Source organism: Bos javanicus, chromosome 27, assembly GCF_032452875.1.
Source record: "Bos javanicus breed banteng chromosome 27, ARS-OSU_banteng_1.0, whole genome shotgun sequence".
NCBI classification, from domain to species: Eukaryota; Metazoa; Chordata; class Mammalia; order Artiodactyla; family Bovidae; genus Bos; species Bos javanicus.
In genome coordinates this window covers 6,293,210-6,315,494 of record NC_083894.1, presented here as the reverse complement: position 1 = coordinate 6,315,494, position 22,285 = coordinate 6,293,210, and the positions used below count along the sequence as shown (strand labels likewise).

Genomic DNA, 22,285 nt, shown 5'->3' with positions numbered 1-22,285 from the left:
TATTTTTTTCCCTTCAAAATGTAAGTCCTTCAGCTGGTGCATTTTCTACTGTAGGGCTTTTGTAGGGAAGGAGCGGGTACTCTATCTCATTAAATCAGCGGGTCAGCACAGCAAGGTCCTTTGGAAGTGGCCCAAATAAAAAAGAGGAATGTGTGTGTGTCTGTTACTCAGTCGTGTCCAACTCTGCGACCCCATGGACTATAGCCTGCCAGGCTCCTCTGTCCATGGGATTCTCCAGGCAAGAATACTGGAGTGGGTTGCCATTTCCTTCTCTAGGGGATCTTCCCAACCCAGGGATCAAACTTGGGTCTCCCACACTGCAGGCAGATTCTTTACCATCTGAGCTATTAGGGAAGCCCAAAAAGGAGGAATAGTTTGGCTAACTGCCTACTTTGAAAGTTAAAGGGCCCACCTGCATCATCAGCATCACCATGCCTAAATATCACTTCTTCCTTAAACTACACCCCAGTTAGATAGATAAGACACACACACAGATAGATGTCTTGGTGAGACAGGCCTGGGACTGGGACACTTTGCTGCAGTGCTGGAATGCTTGCACCCTACAAAATCCAAAGAAACTGTAGGAGACTAAAAATAACTGTGTGCATGTGCAGTTGGGGCGAATTCTTCAACCCAAAAGACACACAAAGACAAAAATAAACTCAGCAGTCATTTCTGAAGAGCCAGGAGCAAAAACTGAGTGTAAGAACAAAAGTAGGGCACTGAGCGCCCTCTGCATTCAACACCACAAAAAGGTGGGCAAACCACCTAAGCCACGCCTCCAGCCTGAGCCCACTCCAACCCTCACCCCAAATAAGGAAGAAGCTCCCTGCTCCAACCCTAACCCTTCTGGGAACTGGCAAGGGAACTATTGCTTCACACACACACACACACACACACACACACATTCTGGGAGCTAGCAAGGGAACTATTGCTTCTCTCTCTCTCTCACACACACATTCTTCGGCCAGAGCAGGAGCCCCAGTAAAGCCTCGCCTGAAACTCTCCTCTGCCCTCTACTCAATTTCTGCAGATTGCAGAAGGCCAAGACTGGTCGTACCACGTGGGGGAAGGTGTCTCCAAAGAGCAGTTTCACTTCTAGCACGTGTGAATCTTGATTAACCGTCAAGTCCATGTGGGGGGAAAAAAAACTGTGCGGTCAGAGATCGTGATGGATTTAAGAGTGAGAAACGGGGAAAATGCCAGCTTTCATGCCCTCCAGGGTTTCGAAAAGACTCCTTAACGGTTCCAAGTCAGCTCCTCCCACAGACGCCCGTGTGCTGTCAGACTAGTGGTTCACCAGACTGCCGCTCAGCGGCTCGAGGCGGGGGCCGGTTTCCGCGGCCCTAACACTCACCGAGTCCTGTCCCAGGGCCGCTCACAGGGCTGGGGGACCGCTGCTGCGCACATCCAGAGGCCGGGCGTAATCGGTGCTTCACCTGACTTAGCAAACAGACCACTCAAGCTGCCTCTGTTCCCTCCCTCCACTCCGTCTAGTTACCCTGGAAAAACCCGAGGGAAACCCGGGAAAAAACGTTGAGCCGAAGAGCCCAGCCCAAACGCAACCTGCAGTGGGGTCTCCGGCCGGAAACCTCCCCGTCCCGGGTCGGCCGGAGGGGAAGGGGCGGGGGCGCAGGAGGCGGGCGGGCGGCGCGGAGGATGCACGCGGGGGTTCTGGGCCTGTCCGCCCTGCTGCTGGCGGCCGAGCAGAGCGCGCGTGAGTGCGGGGCAGGCCATGCTCGCCCCTCCGACCCACCCTGACGCCCGGGGACCCTCACCCCCGCCCCGCCACGGCGGCGCCCTGCACCCCAGCACTGCGCCCCAGTGCTAGCCCTGGGCACTCCGCACCCCCGCCCAGCCCCTCGGGGATCTCCGCGAACGCGTGACCCTCCCGGGGAGGCGTAAATCCCCCGGAGGATGCATGGACCCCTGCCCCGCTGCACGCACGGTCCTCCGGGTGCCTGAGACCTCTCCCTTGCGGATGCACAATCCTCTCCCCGACCCCCAGCCCTGCCCCCCACCCCCAGCCCCAGCCCTCGTCCCCAGCGGACGGGCGATTCTCGCCGGGAGTCTGAGAACGTCTGACCCGCCGCCCCCCCCCCCCCCCCGCCTTCCCTCCAGAAGGCCTCTCGGTGCTGCGGAGCCGGGGCGCTGCACGCGGGCCTGGCGCGCCCTGCTCATCCCTGCCCGCTCCCTCGCCCGCCTGGGGTCCGGGCGGCGCGGGGAGCCGTTTGGGACCGGGTTGGGGTGGGACCGAGCTCGACGTCCGCGGAGCTCTGGAGGACAGTTCACCTCCTGGCCGGAGGCGGCCGGCTGGGGACCCCCAGGCCGAGTGCTGAGCGCGGGCCCGCAGCCGCGGAGGAGAGAGCGCGGGGAGCGGTTTCGCGCCTTTCCAGTTTGAACGCGTAACTCCTTCAGTGCCGGCGCCAAGGCCTCCGCCCCTCTCTGCCCCGCTCCTTGCAGCCGCTTCTTCCTCCGCGGGGTCCCCCCGGATGGCGGGTGCGGAGTGGATTTGATGGGGCTCCAGCTTCGAGACCCCCAGGGTTCGTCGCCCCTCCCCAGCTCGCTCTACGTTTGAGTGCCGGGCCCTGAACTTGACCCCTGGGAGCGAGTTGCCCGCCACCCCCTCCCCCCGACCTAGTGTTAGCTGGGCCCTTATGAACTGCGGTCCGTGCGGTTCCCCTGAGGTTTCTAAGGTGCACAGAGGAAGCGCCAGGCTGAGATCTGCCTCTAAACTCCCGCCCGGGGCCAGCGCCCCCGATAAGACAGGACCCTAGTCCCAGCACCCACTCCAGGGGGTCCCGCAGACCAGCCTCCTCCTTCCCTCCCAGCCAGGGCTTGGGCATTCCTCAGCTTGGGGAGCTGTGACTCCACCTGACGCTTTTTGCCTGGGGCACCCTAGTTTGCTGTGTGTGCCGGGTGATAAGAGCAGGGGACAGAACCAAGGAGATCCAACCAGTCCATCCTAAAGGAAATCAGCCCTGAATATTCATCGAAGGGACTGATGCTGAAGCTGGAGCGCCAGTACTTCAGCCATGTGATGTGAACAGCTCACTCATTGAAGAAGACCCCGATGCTGGGAAAGATTGAAGGCGGGAGGAGAAGAGGGCGACAGAGGATGAGATGGTTGGATGGCATCACTGACTCAACGGACATGAGTTTGAGCAGACCCCTGGGAGATAGTGAAGGACAGAGAAGCCTAGTGTGCTGCAGTCTATGGGGGTCTCAAAGAGTCAGACAGGAATTAGCAACGCAACAAAACACAGAGCCTGTGAACCAAGGAGGGGCTGCCCAAGCTGGGGCTTCTCAGTCCAGACCTGCAGGGCTCCTGTCTGTACCCGGGGCTGGTACCCTCTTGCTGTTGCAATTCACAGCCTCATGCACCCATGAGCCCGTGCTAAGTACCCAGTGTTTTGTGCATGCTGCCCTATGCGAACCAGCAGTCTCCTTCTCGGACCATGATGTCTGATCCTTTGGGTAGCTCTGGCCCTTCCATTCAACCTCCTTCCCCTCTAGGCTGCTTGTGGGCTCTGCCGCCTCCCGGGCTGGGTCTAGCAGGCAGCCCGGCTAACTCTGGGGATGCAGCGTTGCCCAGGCGCCCCCCCCCCCCGCCCCCCACCCCCAGCCTCCCACTAACCCTCTGGTCCTTCCTCTTTGGCCTCAGGCCTCTGCGCTGTGATTTACTACTTCACCACAGGCCGCCTCCTCTGGGCCTGGCTGGTCCTCTTGGTGCTACTGCCCGGCTTCTTGGTCCAGGGCCTGAGCTATCTCTGGTTCCGAGAAGATGGACGTCAAGGTGGCTGCTTGCTGGTGGTCCTGCACCTCCTCCAGCTCGGTGTGTGGAAGCGGTAAGAACAGACAGCCCCTTTCACTCCGCTGGGTGACTTTACACCTGAGATAGGAGAGTCACTCTACACATAGAAACCCATAGAAAGTGAATCGGTTCAGGGCAGCCCATGTGAACCCCACCCCTTCACCCGAGGAGGGCGGCACAGATTGAAGCAGTGCAGTAGGCTGCATGGTGACATTTGCATTAAGTTTTTATTGCAAGAAGAAACCATTTGAGTGCCAGGGACAAAGTTTTCCATAAAAAGCAGCCTGGACAGGCGAGTGCTCAGCGGGCTGGCCTGTGGGAGACCAGACCAGTGCAGCCCCTTAGCTCAGGGTACAGGAAGGCGCCCAGGGTGGGAAGGCCGTCCAAGGAGTGGTTGTCTAGTCTCAGATCTCAGGCTGTGCTGCTGGGTATTTTATGCCCTCAAGCTGTAGCCCAAGGCTTTCTTTAGAGGAACTGAAGTGAGTTTTATGGTGTCTCAGCAGACTCTGAGGAGGGAGTGCATCTCAAGCTGGAGGCAGAGGGTGCTTCTTTTTTTTTTTGGCCTTGCAGCCAGGCATGTGGGATCTTAGTTCCCTGACCAAGGATCGAACCCTGGGGCCTCTGCAGAGAAAGCCCAGAGTCCTAACCATTGGACTGCCAGGGAATACCCCAGAGGGTGCTTCTTATAAAGATATCATGCAGCTAGCCAAATTTCACTGGGGTTCTCTGAGCTAGATCCCTCCATCTCTAAAAGCCCCAAAAGCATTTTCAGCCACACCAATTTAGCCTAATGGTGGACCGTTGTGTTCAAGCTGTGTGGTTTCTCTGAAAAGATGAGATTCTGACCAGTGGGGAGAGAGCAGAGGCGGCTTTTCCTTCTGGCTCAGGGGGGATTGGAGCCTGTCGTGGGCACTACTCACGTGTGCAGATGCTTGTCTCAGCCCAGCTTGGTGTGAAAACCATTAAGGGCTCGAGTCCTTCTGGGGACCACCTGGTACGTTATAGCCAACAAGCATGTGACCTCAAAGACAGACCACCTCTTGAAAAAATGAATCAGCTTTCCCCTAAGCAAACATGTCATAGCTCAGAAGAAGAGTGAAGTCCGTGCCAGTCACTTGAGAGAAGCTTCCTGAATAACTGTCAGATAAGTTTGCCTTCTGGAGTCCTGTGGGGACCCTCTGGCCCATCCAATCCACTACCTTTTTCAGAAGTGGGGCAGGGTCAGGCTCACGTGTCTACTTTCATGCTGGTGTCCAACGCTGACCCCCTACTCTTCCCCAAGTCTCTCCAATGATGTCATGAATACTCAATACATTTTTTAAATGGAAATAAGTGAAGAGACATGAAGATTAGAAATTAGAAAGAACAACCAGTCATCTATATCTCTTCTTATTTTAAAAAATCAGTTAAGGTGACTAAAATATATATATATATATATAATTTAAAAGGACAAAAAAAAGGCAAGAAGAAAGAAAAGAAGTGAGAACATTCAGGAAGCAGAAGGGAGTGTAGGAAAAGAAGGTAATGGCAAAATACAGTTACTCCAGGTGAACCGCAAATTTGGGTCTGAGTTTCACTGGTAGCTCAGACGGTAAAGCTCCTGTCTACAATGTGGGAGACCTGGGTTCAATCCCTGGGTCGGGAAGATCCCCTAGAGAAGGAAATGGCAATCCACTCCAGTACTGTTGCCTGGAAAATCCCATGGACAGAGGAGCCTGGTAGGCTACAGTCCATGGGGTCGCAAAGAGTCGGACACGACTGAGTGACTTCACTTTTGTTAACATAAGAAGCTCTATGGTTTCTGTGTTAAAAAAAAAAAAAAAAACAACAAATTGAAATCTACTTCCTTAGAAGAAAGCTTTGAAAGTTAAAGTAGAAAACAAATCTATTTCTCATCCTGCAACCAGCATATCTGGCTTTCACAAAGAAGACACTGGATAACGAATTGTCTTTAAGCAAATCCACACGGAATTTTGTAATGGACTCCCAATCAGGGTTAGTCAAGAAGCCTCTCAGCAAACTGCAGTTCAGTAAAAGCGCCTCTAGGTGGGGCCAAAGCAACTCTGTTTGCGCAATCCTCAGTTGAGTTCAGTTCAGTCGCTCAGTCGGGTCGACTCTGCAACCCCATGGACTGCAGCACACCAGGCCTCCCTGTCCATCACCAACTCCCGGAGTTTACTCAGACTCATGTCCTTTGAGTAGGTGATGCCATCCAATTATCTCATCTGTCATCCCCTTCTTCTGCCTTCAATCTTTCCCAGCATCAGGGTCTTTTCAAATGAGTCAGCTCTTAGCATCAGGTGGCCAAAATATTGGAGTTTCAACTTCAGCATCAGTCCTTCCAATGAATATTCCGAACTGACTTCCTTTAGGATGGACTGGTTGGATCTCCTTGCAGTACAAGGGACTCTCAAGAGTCTTCTCCAACACCACAGTTCAAAAGCATCAATTCTTCGGCACTCAGCTTTCTTGATAGTCCAACTCTCACCCATACATGACTACTGGCAAAACCATAGCTTTGACTAGACAGACCTTTTTAAAAAGGGATCCTGGCCTGGATGGTAAAGAATCCACCTGCAATGCAGGAGACCCAGTTTGATCACTGGGTCTGGAAGGTCCCCTGGAAGAAATGGCAACCCACTCCATTTCGTGCCTGGAGAATCCCATGAACAGAGAAACCTGATGGGCTACAGTCCATGGGGTCACAAAGAGTCAGACATGACTGAATGACCTAGCACACATGCGGCTCAATACAATACAGAAGACTGTACTAACTACAGAGAAACCAATTAAACAAAAACTTCCTGATGTAAAGTAGCTTATAAAAAGTTCAAGGAGTTAAAACATAAATGTTTTCCTTTTTTTTTCTTTTTTCCGGCCACATGTCATGGGATCTTAGTTCCCCCATCAGGTACAGGGATTGAATCTGTGTCCCCTGCATTGGAAGTGCAGAGTCTTAACCACTGGACTGCCAGAGAAGTCCCATGTATTGTTTTGTTTAATTCCAAATAATACAGATAATGTTAAGTCTGACTGCTCAAAAGAACTTGACATTAGTAACTACTTGTTTAAACAAAGTCAGTTACATTTTTCTATTTTGTTTTTATATTTCTACTCTAATGCTATATGTTACCAACGAGTAAAAAATTTTTAAGTTAACAAATGCATTTGTAAACTCAACATGAGATCATAGAAGAATACCTAATCCATCTCATCCTGAGCCTGTGTTTTGGGTTAAAAATATTTGTTTAGTGGAAGGGAAAAATTATTACAAAGAAAGTTGAGATGAGCTTTAAGGATATGTAAGGCAAGCTTAATATCGATGGGTATAAAATTTAACATTTAAAAGTTTGTAATTTACATTCCCATCAATAAGCTCATGAAAAGATGCTCAACTTCACTAACCATTAGGGAAATGCAAATCAAACCATAATGAGATACCACTTCACACCCATTAGGATGGCTACTATCCCCCACCACCACAAAAAAAAAAAGGGGGGGGGGGACATGTTAGCAGGGATGTGGAGAAATTAGAACCCTTGTGTACTGTTGGTGGCCATCTGAAATAGTGTAGGCACTGTGGAAAGCAGTATGCTGCCAAGTCGCTTCAGTCGTGTCCGACTCTGTGCGACTCCATAGACGGCAGCCCACCAGGCTCCCCCGTCCCTGGGATTCTCCAGGCAAGAACACTGGAGTGGGTTGCCATTTCCTTCTCCAATGTATGCAAGTGAAAAGTGAAAGGGAAGTCGCTCAGTCGTGTCCGACTGTTAGCAACCCCATGGACTGCAGCCCACCAGGCTCCTGCATCCATGGGATTTTCCAGGCAAGAGTACTGGAGTGGGGTGCCATTGCCTGCTCCCGAAAGCAGTATAGTAGTTCCTCAATTACTTAAACATAGAATTACCGTATAATCCAGCAATTCCACTTCTCGGTAAATATCCAAACAGGTTGAAAGCAGTGTCCTGAAGAGATCTTTGTACACCTACATTCGTAGCATCATTCAAAATAGCCAAAACATCAGGCAACCCAAGTGTCTATTAACGGATGAATGGATAAGTAAAGTGTGGTCTATACATGCAATGGAAAACAGAAGCAAATTCCGTAACATGCTACAGTATGGATGAGTCTCGAGGACATGATGCAGTAAGACACATGTTGTATAATTCCACTTACATGAGGTGTCTAGAGTGGCCGAAACCATAGAGAGAGAAGTTGGAATGGTGGTTGCCAGGGCCTGGGGGAGAAGGGTCCATGACCATGCCACTGGGCGTTTTATGCCCACCTTGTCCTCTCTCCCAGGACCCCTCTCACCCCTCTCGTTTTGGCACGTCTTTCTTCCTGCTTAAAACTTGGCGCGTGTGTGCGGCATTCTTTCCATAACTGATTCTTGGGCTTCTAGAGGTCTTCAGTTTCTTTTGTGGCCTCTGCAGTCTCCAGCAGGTGGAGGCAGCCCATAAAGATGCCTGCTGAATGAACAGGGGCAGCTGGGAGGGTAGGAAGGGGGGCTGGGGTGTCCCCAGAACTGAGGATTCAGGACCCGAAGGGCAGCTACAGGTTTGGCTTCATCTGCTTTTTCTTAACATTCTGTTTGGGTCAGAGATCACAGCTTCAAAGACTCAGTGAGAAATCACTTCACTCCGGGATCCAAGTCATGAAAAAGGAAAGCTGTTTTCTCTTGAGCCCCTTTCCTGGGCTCTCGGTACCCTGATTAAGAACATTTCAAAGAGGACCCCCTCCTGTTCTGGCCGAAGAAACGTTGGCCAGAGATCAGAGAGAGAGGGCGTTTGGGGTGACTTGAAAGGCACACCCAGCTCTGGTTCAGAAATCAGTAAATTTAAATGATTTCCAGTTTTTCTTAACTTGGATAGGACTGAAGTTTGCGATCGCCCGTGGACTTGGCGGGCATGCCTGTCCCCGCTGCAGGCAGGTGTAGGGATCACCTTGTTCCTGCCCCTGGGAGGGTGAGGGGGAATTTGTTATGAAAACCTGAAGTCCTCAGAGCCTCCAGTGACATTTTTATACATGCATGACTGTCCAGGTGGCACAGGATGGTGGTCCATGGCACCTCCGGTCAGCTTGCATGAGTCTGAAGCATCAGGAAAGGTTTCAAGGGTGGGCTTATCTAAAGTAGAATGAAACAGAAACACTTACTGACTTTTTTTTTTTTTTCCTCTTGTGTTGACTCCTTTTCCTGGATGTGAGGAATGTGGACCCCCCTGGAGGAGCCAGTGTGTCCCTGTGCCCGGGTCAGCCTGGTCTTGCAGACCCTCCAGTAGCCCCCTGCCCTCCCTGCCGTCCAACGGGACTGCATTAATTCCCATCGTGAGAGGCTCTGGAGAAGGGCATGGCAACCCACTCCCATATTCTTGCCTGGGGAATCCCATGGACAGAGGAGCCTGGCGGGCTACAGTCCAGGGGGTCACACAGAGCGACTAACACTGGCGGCCCTGGGGTCGGGGAGGGGGCTCAGGCTTAGCTCAGGATTCGCAGGGCTCAGAGAGAGCCCCAGCAAACCTGTCTGCTCCCAGCTCCCAACCCAGCAGCCCTTCCATGTGTGGGCAGAGTGAGGTCAGCTGGGCAGGATTCCTACACTGGGAACAGAAGCACCACCCTCAGCCTAGAGTCAGGGCTCAGGGACCTGGGATGCGGACGTGGCGGGCTAGGCCCTAGAACGCTCTCGGTCTCTAGGTGATACACCAGGAGAGGGGTCCAACTGAGCCCTTGCAGTGCGGTTCTGAGTCCTGGCCCTCCTCCGCCCCAGGCATTGGGACGCTGTGTCCTCCAGCCTCTGGAAGGAAGGGCAGGCCGTCCCCCGGGCCCAGCTGCTGCTGTGGGAGGCAGACCTGGCGGCCCTGCACCTCCTCGAAGCCCTGCTTCAGGTCGGGCCCCACCTGCTGGTCCAAACGTACGTTTTCCTTGCCTCTGACTTCACTGCTCCGGTGCCAGGTGAGTGACTTCCACCCCAGACCACAGACTGCCTGACTTCTCATGGGGGACAGAAGCTAACTCCTTGTTTAGCAAACCCTGGCAACCTAAGATGTCCCCTGTTAGGCAGAGTTAGGGCAGCCCAAGCTCACTATGGTGCACAAAAGTGAAAAAGTGAAAGTGTGAGTCACTCAGTCGTGTCCGACTCTTTGCGACCCCATGGACTGTAGCCCTCCAGGCTGTTCAGTCCATGGGATTCTCCAGGCAAGAACATTGGAGTGGGTTGCCATTTCCTCCTCCAGGGGATCTTCCCAACCCAGGGATCAAATCTAGGTCTCCTGTATTGCTGGCAGATTCTTTTACCATCTGAGCCACCAGGGATGTTACCTACAATGCCCAAGGTGATGGTTAAAACTGGCTTTTGTCTGGGGCGGTGAGTTCCCAGGGGGTGGACTTCCTTCGTGGGGGTTGGTCCATGAGAGGAAAGTTGCAGGTGGTGAGAGGACCCTGAAAGCACCTTGGGGAGGCCTATGCTGCCCCTTGTGAGATCAGTATGTTTGTTTCTCCTGGGACTAACTCTGTGCAGCTTGAGCCTGACCCCTTGAGAGCAGTGGGATCAACACCTCGGGCGCCAGCAGAGGTGCTGGCATTCAGGCCAGGGCTCAGGGTGTCTCCTCCGGGCCTGGCACCCCCTACTGTTCTGGTCTTGTTTATCTGGTTACATCTCCTTTGTATGGACTGAGGGCCTCCCAAGTGGCACAAGTAGTAAAGAATCCACCTGCCAGTGCAGGAGATAGAAGAGACGTGAGTTTGATCCCTGAGTCAGGAAGATTCCCCTGGAGGAGGACATGGCCACCCACTCCAGTATTCTTGCCTGGAGAATCCCACGGACAGAGGAGCCTTTTGAGCTATGGCTCACCAGGGGTTGCAGAGTTGGACACAACATACATGCATGCGTATGGGTTGAACTGCAAAGTACAACTGAGATGAAATACCATGTTCAGAGCTGTTAAGAGCTGCTTCGTCATAAACCAGAGGTGCTCGAGGGAAAGTGGCTGGGCTGCTTTTTTTTTTTTTAATAATTTTATTTATTTATTTATTGACTGCCCCGGGTATTCGTTTTGCTGTGTGGGCTTTCCTCTGGTTGCTTTGAGTGGGGGCTACCCTCTAGTGGTGGGGTGTGGGCTTCTCGTTGCGGTGGCTTCTCCTGTTGTGGGGCACAGGGTCCAGGTGAAGGGGCTTCAGTAGTCATGGCAGGTGGGCTCGGTAGGTACGGCTCCCAGGCTCACAAGCACAGGCTCAGTGGTCATGGTGCTCGGGCTGAGTTGCTCCCTAGCACATGGGATCTTCTTCCCAGACCAGGGATCAAACCCATGTCTCCTGCATTGGCAGATGGCTTCTTTACCACTGAGCCACCAGGGAAGCCCTTGAGCCTTTTTTCTTAAGTGTGAACCCACGGAGAGCCCAGCCTGCCTTGGTGGGGAGGAGTACCCAAGTCCTCGTTTCTTCTGCATGGAGACAGACCTGCATGTTTGCATGGAGGTGGCAGTGCCCTCTGTGAAAGCAGGTTCTGTTGGTTAGCGGTCCTAGGGTCCCGCTTGCCTTCCAGGAGTGAGTGCCCTGTGCTCCTGGACCACGCTCTCCTGGGCCCTGGTGTGCTACGCCCGATCCCTGTGCTCCATGAAGCCAGACCACTCCTCTGCACCCTGGACAGCCCTTGGCTGCCAGCAGCTCTGGAGGATGGGCATGGTCGGGGCTCGCGTCCTCAGCCTGGTTCTCTTCTTCTGGGCTTACCGCGTCTGGGTGCTGGTTGTCGCAGGTAAGCTGAGCTTCTGTCCCGACAGTCTACTGCTGCATGACAAGCAACCCCAGAGCTTAATGCCTGAAAAGAACCATTGGTGAGCAACGACCCGGCCTCTGAGGGCCGACCGGGATTCACTGGGGCTTCCTGCCTGCAGGGTCCTCACACCATCCCTGTAGGCTTGCAGGTATCTGGACCCACAGAGGGGCTTCCCTGGGCTGGCTGTTTAGACATCCTGCACCCGGGGCCCCTCCACCCTGTCCATGCAGGAGAGCCAGCTGGCTTCAGACGTGGCAGCTGAGAATTCCAAGAGCAAGGGAGTGGGAGTGGCCAGTCCTCTTAAATCTAGCCCAGACCTGGATCAGCACAACTTTGGCTGAATTTTGCCCGGCAAAGCGGTCTCGGCCAGCCCAGGTTCAGGAATGTGGAGGGATGCCCTGAGTGTCCAGGGAGAGAGGAATGCACGAAGGCTCACGTGACATTAAACATGCAAATGTTTTGTGTCCCTTGGATCTCTCCTGGGTTTTCATCTGTCTCCTTGGATGCCGAGTCACACGCAGTCAGAACAGAGAGGAGGGTTATGGCCCCGGATTCCGAGTCCCTGCCCCACCCCTCCTTCTTCCCCCAGCCCTGCCCCCTCTCTGGGCCCTAACTCCCGGGGCTGCTCTCTCCAGGTGCCCACTGGCTGGTGATGACCTTCTGGCTCGTGGCTCAGCAGAGCGACATCGTGGACAGCACCTGCCGCTGGAGGCTCTTCAACCTGCTCATGGGTGCCGTGTTCATCCTCTGCTACCTCAACGTCTGGGACGGCCCCTCCAGAAACAGGATGGTCACGTTCTACACGGCAAGTGATACTAACTTTACTGTATACATGAAACGTGGGCGTGCATGTGTGTGTGTGTGCATGTGTGCAATTGTGCACACATATCTATTATGAAGGAATAGCTTGATTTTCAGAAAAACTCCAAAAAAAATTATAGTCTTGAGCAGAGATGATGGTCTCTGTAAGGAGCAAGCAGATGTCTGTTTCCACGTAGTTATCATAGCGAGGATTGTGGTGTATTTGGTGATGCTTTTCAGCGGCTCTCTACATCAGCCCATCTGATAAATATAATCACAATTCTATTCTTTGTCATATGTGTGACATCCTTGTCAATCAGCTCAATTGCTGAGTTATAGCTGTGGTCATAGATAGTGTTAAAAACACAAAGGTGACGTAATGCTTATCTGTAGGCAGCTTCTAGTCCATTAGAGGAAATAAGCTTGTACCCAAATAATAATAAATAACCTCTGGGACGGCCCCTCCAGAAACAGGATGGTCACGTTCTACACGGCAAGTGGTCCTAACTTTACTGTATACATGGAACGTGGGCGTGCATGCGTGTATATTATTTGTACCCAAATAATAATAGAGAGGCAGAATGTGGACCAATGCCAGCAGAGAAAGCAGTGTCTGAATCTCATAGGATTATCACTTCCTGCTCGGATGACCAGGGACACTTTTGACGAGAGGCAGGAAGTTGAGCTGTATTGCAGAAGGCAAAGGAGAGCCTGGATCAGCCACAAGCTTCAGAGGCTTTGGAACCAGACGGCTTCCATGGGACCCTGGCTCTGTCATTAACCGTTACCAGCTGTGACTGAGAATTTAGACTCTCTGGACCTATTTTTTCATCAGCGCTTCAGAAACTCACCTCTTGGTGTCGCTGAGAGAATAATGTTAAGACCTACCTACTTTTCAGGGTCCCTATGAAGAGTAAATAAAATAATAAACTTGGACTGAAATAAGCAACCAAGAGTGGCCTTTACCAAAAATAGAAGTTGAGACTTTCAGAGGTGCCGGCGCTTCAGGACAGAGACCAGAGTGAAGAAGGGAAAAGCCGGGGAGGCAGGTCTGGTCCAGGGCAGGTGACGGCGTGGTCACCTCCGGGTTTAGGAGAGCCCCGTAGAGCTCGCTGACCCCCGAGGCCACAGGCCCACAGAGGACCCACGATACTGGGTGAGTCATGCCAGGCCTCAGTCTCCACATCTGGAAATGGGGAGTAACCAGGCCCCTCACACCGTGTGGGCTGAGGGCTGGGTGTGTGGTCCAGCTTAGCCCACACACTGCGAATACAAGAGAGTGAATTTCATTGTCCGTTTGTGGGAGCATCACGCTCACGTGCTGATGTCCAGAGGCGCCCTGAGAAGCAGAACCAAATGAGAAAGCGTTTCACATTGGCTGGTTCTGCTTGCTTCTGTCACATTCACACCCTCGTCAGCAGATCGTGTCCTGGGAGTTTCAGGGGCCATTATACAAGGAAGGGGGACTTCCCAGGTGGCTCGCTGGGTAAAGAATCTGCCTGCCATGCAGGAGAAGCAAGAGACTCGGATTCAACCCCTGAGTCCCAAAGATTCCCTGGAGAGGGGCATGGCAACGCACTCCAGTGTTCTTGTCAGGAGAATGCCATGGACAGAGGGCCTGGCGGGCGCCAGTGCAGGGGTCGCCCAGAGCCAGCCATGACTGAAGTGGCTGAGCGCACGTGCATCATACAAGGAAGGGAGAAAAGTGCTTCCTTCTTTCCAGCCGTCTTAGGCACTGGGCCACTGAGCTCAGAGCGATCAAGCAGGAGAGGCAGAAATTAGACAGTGCGGAAGTTTCGAGTGGGGAGAAGCCGCAGAAGCGCAATGAAGGCTGTGGAACCCAGGGGGCGCCCAAGGGAGAGCACATGTGGATGGTGCTGAGATAACACATCCAGACACGGAGGAAAGGGGAGGGACACAGATGCTGATAACTCAACTGCAACAAGCAGAGGCGTCCTGCATGGACTGACCCCTCACCTCCATTGACACGGAGGCGACTGCACGTTTTAAAGGGGGAACGGGGGGAGGGAACGGTGTGGTCTCCGCCAAAGTCGGGGAGTGACTGCACACCATCTGCACACCATCGTTAACACACTTCCCACGTATTCATGACGGGAGGCAGCGTTAACACACTTTAGAGCTGGGTTTCCCTGGTGACTCAGATAGTAAAGAATTTGCCTGCAGTGTGGGAGAACTGGGTTCAATCCTTGGGTCGGGAAGCTCCCCTGGAGAAGGAACTGGCACCCCACTCCAGTATTTTTGCCTGGAAAATCCCATGGACAGAGGAGCCTGGTGGGCTGTAATCCATGGGGTCACAAAGAGTCGGACATGACTGAGCAACTAACACATATACAGAGCTGGGAGAGTCGTCTCCTGGGATGTTTGTGTTTCCGAGGGCTGGTTCTCAGGTCCTGGAGAAGACAGCTCTGGGCGGTCAAAGACTGACATTTCAGAGGAGCAGAGAAAATATGTGTAATTGCAGGCTTTCTAAAGTAGCTCCCCTGCGTGGAGGGATCTGGGCCGCTCTTGCCTTATGACCAGGTTTTTTCCAGAACAAACAGTAAGTGCTCCGGACAGCACCGAGCTTTCTCAGGCAGGAACTTCTTTGGGGCTGGGTCACCACGCTGGGGATGCAGGCTTGAGCTATTAGAAAGTACGTTAGTGTTGGTTTCAAACAGTCGTTTCTGCTTCAGGTCTGCAGTTGTTATAGGTCAAGAAGAGCACTCAGAGGAGCCCGTCTGAGTCAAGTTTGGTTCAGAAGAGCATCTTTGTCAGTGGGAAGTGGTTGCATTCACCTCCTGTTGGTTCTGTTTTTCTGGAGGGCCCTGACAAACGCAACCACTAGAAACAGAACCAGTGAGATATGTCTAGATTCGTAATTCATTTGGTATAGGGATTTTCTCATGCAATTACAGCGCCACCAAGTCCCACAGTCGCCCTCCACAAGCTGGAGAACCAGGAAGCTGGTGATTATTCAGTCCAGGCCCAAAAGACCAAGAACCATGACTCCGGTGTCCAGGGCCGGGAGGAGATGGGTGTCTCGGGCAAATATTTGGGGAAAAAAAAAATTCTGAAATTGTTATGAACGTTTGTGACTCACTGGAATCCAGTGTCACTGTGAGCTCTGCAGATACTTTTAATTATCTCATGATAAAACTAACATGTGTATACAGTTAACATGAGACTATGCAACAGATAAAGCAGCAAACAGAATTCCCTGTCAGCCCCACCCGACTCACCAAAGGGACCCCTGCGGCCTTGTGAACCGTGCCCTTCCGTTTTCTGTGCGTTTCTGCCTCTGCAGACACTTAGCAAGCTGCAGTGAGAACAGGAGGACCCCCTTGGCAGGAGAGGCTCACTCGGCCCTGCCCTGCTGCTAGGGGGGCCCAGTCAGCAGTGGGAGCCCCCAGCCCTGAAGGGGGCCGCAGGAGATTGCAGGGCAGGAGCATGCCCAGGCCGCGTGCACTGCCCGGGTGTGCTGACTCTGCTGTTCTCACAGGTGATGCTGCTCGAAAATATCATCCTCGTGCTGCTGGCGACGGACTTTCTCCAGGGGGCCTCGTGGACCAGCCTGGGGGCCGTTGCAGGCGTCTTGTCTGGATTTCTGATCGGTGAGCCCCGAGGTCGCCTTCGCTGCCCCTCTGTCCCCACCCACCTCCTACAACTTGCTTCTTTGCGGTCAGCTCACCCCAGGGGTAGGAATTGGGGCTCGGAAGTGGCTGGGTAGAGACCAGGGCCAGGCCCTGCACTGTGGGTGGCCAGGCCACCTCTGCAGGCGTGAGGGCCTGGATCGGCCTTTGTCTCCTTAGCTCAGCTGTGCTCAGAGCCGCAAACCAAGCAGGGGCCGCCCCAGAGGTGGCCTGTTGGTGAGGCTGGAGGGGCTCAGGCAGAGCCAGGCCAACTGGCCCTTGCCCCCAGCTTCCGGAGGCAGCAGAACTCCCGAGTGTCCAGTGCCCTGGACTAGAGTCTTCAGTGGGGAGGTGGAGCCCAGGCTATAAAGCAGCAGCTCCAGCTTCCATCTTGAGCTGCCTGGATAAACATTTGTTGAGTGCCTACTACATGCCAGCCTGGGGCTGCCACCAAGAAACCAGTTAAACAGCAGACTTTTGAGGAAAGTCTGTCTTCACTGAACACACACAGCCCTGCGACTGGCAGGATGGAGTACGGACGGCGTCAGCTCCCCTTTCTTGGTCTCAGGGGGCTCCTCATAGCAGAAGGGGAACAATCCCTCCTGCCCACTGACCGTGAGGACTCAAGACACTGGGTGGAAATGGCCTGAGCCGTGTCCCCTGCAGAGACAACACTGGGTCACCCTCCATTAGGAGTTCTGACTCCATTCCCCCAGAGATGCTGAGAGCAGGCGAAGGGACGTCTGTTGGGTTCCTTCTAGCTGCATCCTTGCTGCGTTTCCTGGCCCTGCTCACACCACCCCCTAACCCCCGCCCCCGTATCAGGCTTCACACTGTTTATTACAAGCTCCCTGAAACCCGGCGCTTGGTCCAGTACAACAGGAAACTGGAAATAACGTGGGAGGATTACTGGAATGCTCTGCTAAATAAATTATTGCCGCAGTCAACACTTCTGATCAAAATAAATGAAGCTGACAACAATGTGATTCAGATGTTTGTGCACAAAGGAAGTTTTGTTGCTGCTCGTGGAAATTCCTTGATATGGGGGTTTTGATGGGTATGTTTAACCTCTGCTTGGGTCTTGTTTGTGAAATGATTATCTCTCTCTCCCTTCACTTTGGAATCCATCATCGGTATGTGGATGGTTGTATTCTGAGTATTTGACCTGGTTTTCTGAAAGTGAAATTACCTTTTCTATCAAACCTCTCTCTCTGTCTCACGTACATGCCCGCATACACCTAGAGGACTCGGTTGGAGCCTCCTTCAAGGAAGAAGTCATAAAATCTCTAAGATTTAAACTCTGTTCTTAAATTTTTTTAAGGGTAGAAACATTTGCAGTTTATTGGAACTGTGTATGTGTGTATGTGTGTGTATGGATGCACACTCAGTCACTCAGTTGTGTCTGACTCTTTTGCGACCCCATGGACTGTAGCCCATCAGTCTCCTCTGTCCATGGAATTCTCCAGACAAGAATATTGGAGTGGGTTGCCATTTCCTTCTCCAGGGGATCTTCCCAACCCAGGGATCAAACCTGTGTCTCTTGCATCTCCTGCATTGGCAGGTGGATCCTTTACCACTAGCACCACCTGGGAAGCCCTATTGGAGCTGGAACATACGTAAATTCCCCCAAATACCCACTTCTGATGCTCCAACAAGAGTCCTGTTTTGGATCCCAAATGATATTACTCTACTCAAAACTGCAGACCCTAGAATTCTGCAAACCACAGGGAGGATGTAGGACTTCAAAGAACGTAACCTTGTGCTTTTTTTCCCCTACCTTGTTTTGCAGGCAGTGTCTCGCTGGTCCTTTACTACAGCCTGCTGCATCCGAAATCCACAGACATCTGGCGGGGCTGTGTACACACGTCCTGTGGCCCCACAGACGGTAATAAAGCAGAAGAAGACTCTTCTCCACAAGCCCCCGGCCCAGCTGGGGAGGGACTGGACAGCCTGGGGCCCTGCCCAGAGGAAACCAGTGAGCTCCCAAGCCTGGAGAAACCCCCAAGCCCACAGTGGACACCCCCAGAGGCTGGGCTGGAAAGCCAGACAGCGGGGGAGGCCTCTCTGCTTAGCCGCCACCACTGGCTGCTGGTGAAGCTCGCTCTGAAGACAGGGAACGTGTCAAAGATCAATGCAGCCTTTGGAGAAGACGGCCTGGCCCGCTTTTGCTCCCCTGAGTGGGGGTTGAGCCAACACCACAGCGAGGGGAGGACGCCCCCACCCCCGCAGCAGGAGCCCCCTTCATCACCCCAGGACCCTCTAACCTCAGAGGAAGGCTCGGAGTTTCCAGTGGTCCCCAAAGCAGAGGCTGAGGAGACCTCAAGTTACCTGTCTTTTGACAGCCAGAGTCCTGACCGAGCTCCAGCCCAGCAGCTGTCAGCTGCACGGTGGGAGGGCGGCTCAGAGGAGGGATCCCGGGCCGCCCCGGGGGCGAGGGGTGCAGGGGGGCACCCGGGGGGCGAGGGCGGGCAGGGCGGCTCCACGCTGTACTTCAGCGCCACCGCCGAAGGGGCGCTACCCTCCCCCGCGGAGCCGACGCCCCTCTCCGGGAGGGGGCTGGGGTTGGGCAGCTCCGCCCAGCCAGCCACCGAGCGCTTTCCCCTCAGCGTGGCCGACATCAGCCCCATCTTAGGCCCCGGAGGACGCTTGCAGCCCAGCGGCCGGGCCCTGGGCGGCGCGGGGTTCCGGGGGCAGCGGGAGTCCCCGCGTCGCCCTGTCGCCGCTGGCACCCAGAGGCCGCTGCCCGAGGTGCACCCGAGGCCCGCGGACGCACCCTGCCTCACGTCCACCCCGGTGCACGGCACCCGCCGGGGGCTGCGGCCGCAGGGCGAGGCTGACGGCCGAGGTTTTCTCCACTGAGCACGATCAGTAGGTGACCCACAGGCCGGCCCATCAGGCTGGTCGCTGGGATGGGGACTCCCGACACCTCCACCCTTGAGTATGTCACAGCCCCTCCGGACGTCTGTCCGCTCAGCCTGAAAACGAGGGAACTGGATTAGATTGTTTCTAAGGTCCCCTGCAAGCACCACACGCCACACTTCGCATAGGAGTCCTTCTCCAACACCGTGAGGGAGTCGACAACGATAAAGCTTCCTTCCAATCGCCTGCTTCTGGGTTGCCATTCCCTCCTCCTGGAGATCTTCCCTGACCCAGGGATTGAACCTGACTCTCCTGCGTTGCAGGCAGATTCCTTACCATCTGAGCCATCAGGGAAGCCCCTGACAAACTCTATGATCCTTCCTGTGGCTTCCCCAGTAAACTCAAGGGTAAAACCCAGAGTCCTATTTTATTCTGTTAATAACACTTAAGTGGTTATTAATCACTCTTCTTTTTAATGTATTTTAGCTGTTATTTTATGAAATCCCTTGTAAGCCTCAGGACACCTCAGGCCTCTGTCCCGTAGAAGGAGAGTCAGAGAAAAGCCAGAGCTGGACAGAGTTGAAGTGGTGAAAACAGATTTTATTCAGGAGCTGTTGCAATAGGGGAAGAGGCCTCCGCGTAAAACTGGCTCAACTCTGAACTCAGTGTGGACAAGTGGGGTTTACAGCCGAGGAGCAGGTGGGGCTTAGTGGATGGAAAATTATAAAGAGGAAACATCGGGGTTAGGGGGCTTCTGGCTAAACCAGTGTAACAGGATGCTTGCTGAATGCAGGCCAGTGAGGTCAGACATCCTGGGTCGGAGGATCGGGTGAGTGAGGAACCCGATTGGGTATGGAAGGTGATCAGATACTGAGGGTAGGAGGTTCTGGCTAAGCTGATGTAGCAGGATTCGTGCTAGAACTGGACAAAGCAGAGAGGAACACGAAAGAGGACTTGGCTGAAAAGTTCTGGGGAGCCTGAGCAGGGTTTGGTCAAAGAGAATCTTTGTCAGGAGGACGCGGAAAACAGCATCAGTGGCTCCACCCGGGGCTTCTGGCCTTTCCCCTCCACATCGAAAGCTCGGCAAGAACTGGATGCTCTGTGTGACCTTGAGAAAGCGGTCACTGGAGGGAGCTTTCTACTCGACTCCTCCTTGTCTGGATCTCCGTGGTCAGGACACGCGCACCTCAAGCGTGACGTTTGGAGATGGCACTGCACGTGTCCTCAGGGGAGGACCACCAGGAGCCACCTGAGCTCGAACCAGCAGGTTCAGGACTCATCACGGTGATGGGGAATGAGCGCCACAGGGCATCTCAGGACGAGTCTGAGGAGGGACCGAGGCTGGGACCGAGGTGCGGGAATTGGGAAGGACCTTGGGGAGTAGGTGTCCACTCTGATTCGAGTGCAGTTCTGTGACCTGGCCCCTGCACCTGCAGAGGCTCACGCTCACCTGCAGAGGCTAGACCAGACTGGGAAAGAAGCCGAGCTTGAAAACCGGGCCAGCCGTTGCCCCTTTGGGTAGAAGGAGTGGATCTTGCAGTGCATGCAGTAATGTTGCTTTTTCTCTGTCGCCGTCTCTAGGTGGCCTCTTCTGAAGCTGATAACTTGTGAGACCCTGTGAATGGCAGAACACATGGCCCAGCTGGGAGCATCCAATGAGCTCCCAGATTCAGGGGCTGCTCTCTGCTCCCTCAGGGTATCGGTAGTCATTGCACGGCTGTTTGTTAGGCTAAGTCTCACGTATTGGATATATTCTGTTGATGTTCCTGCTTCAGTGAGTGGCCGTCATCCTGGGCCACTTGAAAGTACAGGCTGCCCCCAGATATTTGCTTGAGGACATTTATCTCATATCTGCTGTCGCACCTTCTTTTCTTGTTTCTTTAAGCCTACCTCACTCCCTTCTCCCTTGAAGCTGCATAGGAAGCAATGCAAGGACTTGCAGAATTGGCTGCTACCGACTGCCCGCATGTCCCACACAAAGGAGGGAAAACGGGCTCTCCAGAAGCTGAGGAAATCAGGCTTGGTCTCCACGAATGTTTCTCTGATGGTTTGCTCCTTGGGACAGGCTGTTTTCTTCAGCTGTTTGCCTGGTGAGGCCTGGCTGGCAGACAGCTTACAGCAAGCAAAGAACACCCGTATGTGGAATTAAATTCTAGATTTTTCTGAAGGACTAGAGATTGCGCCGGTCGTAAGCAAAGCCTCTGAATAACTGTCTGGGTTTTTGTAAAAAACCGTTGCACGCGCCTGCCTTTATTGCTGAGGTCCCTGCTCTCCTAGAGCACAAGTGGCTCTTACGTTCACAGGCTGGTCGACAGTCTGATCAGGGGGTGGTGTGCTGAATGTCCCCAGAATGGGGACTCCATTCTGGCTGGAGTCTCAGGAACCAGAGCACCCTAGCTTGCAGGAGGAGGGGGTTGCACCAGCCCCAGGAGGGTCCTCTCGCTGCAGTGGAGCCCTGGGTGTGCTGTGCTGTTGGTGCTGGTAAGGACCAATGCCAACCCACCATGAGCAGGCCACAGGAGGCCAAGGAGTGAATGCCCTGGGCCCGCTCTCCACCGCCACTGCCAGAAAGGGAAGGCCGAGGACACAAACTCTCCAAAAGTGGGCGCCCCGAGCCCGGTAGCTTGGGAGACCATCCTGGGGCGGGGGGCACTGAAAGTACCCGCCCAGTTCCCCCCAGCAGCGCTCTCAGCTTCTTTCACAAACTGTAGCGCGCTTGCCTCTAAACCAGTTGCCCCCAAGCAGGGACGTGGCCATTTTAAGTGTGCCCTGCTTCTCCGTCTCGATGCTGGACCTCAGAGCTATAGAATCTGCTACAGCAGAGATAACACACATCTACCAAAGGCTCTGAGCTTATAGAAACAGCTTCTCTTCCTACCCCGAAACCTCAGCATTTATAACCCCCAAAACGGGTTTAATATTTGTGTCCCAAGCTGCCTGGTTTTAGAAGTCAGAAGGAGGTTTGACACGTGTGTCTTCTCATCCCTGTGCAAAGGTCCCTCATGTTTTGGGATCTTGTGTTGGCCATTTTCTTTAAGATTTTTTTTTTTTATATGGATGACTTTTAAAGTCTTTATTGAATTTGTTACAATATTGCTTCTGTCTTATGTTTTAGTGTTTTGGCCCCAGAGCATGTGGGGTCTCAGTTCCCTGACTAGGGATCGAACCTGCGTCCACCCCACATTGGAAGGCAGAGTCTTAACCACTGGACCGCCAGGGAAGTCCCTGGTGTTGGCCATTTTTGCCTAGGCTTTGATTCCTTACTCTTCCGTTTCTTCCTACCCCAGTCAGCCTCCCAGTCCCTAAAAGGCGGAGGCTTCCGCAGTCCTTGCAAAAGGCCATCAGAGCGAACTGAGAGAGCCACCCAGAAGCGAACCCAGAAGGCCACCTCCAGGCCCAGGGCACTGAGTCGGGGCC

At 53.7% G+C, this 22,285-nt stretch overlaps 1 protein-coding gene across 1 annotated transcript; it reads left to right on the top strand.

Moving 5' to 3' along the window:
- Positions 1-1,144: 1,144 nt before the first annotated feature.
- XKR5 (XK related 5) lies at positions 1,145-21,038 on the top strand. The gene is made up of 7 exons (XM_061404074.1): positions 1,145-1,717; positions 3,665-3,848; positions 9,576-9,760; positions 11,349-11,558; positions 12,215-12,384; positions 15,880-15,991; positions 17,799-21,038. Exons 1-7 carry the CDS (start codon positions 1,660-1,662, stop codon positions 18,866-18,868), a joined length of 1,989 nt encoding a protein of 662 aa, XP_061260058.1. The 5' UTR covers positions 1,145-1,659; the 3' UTR covers positions 18,869-21,038.
- The last annotated feature ends 1,247 nt before the right edge of the window (positions 21,039-22,285 follow it).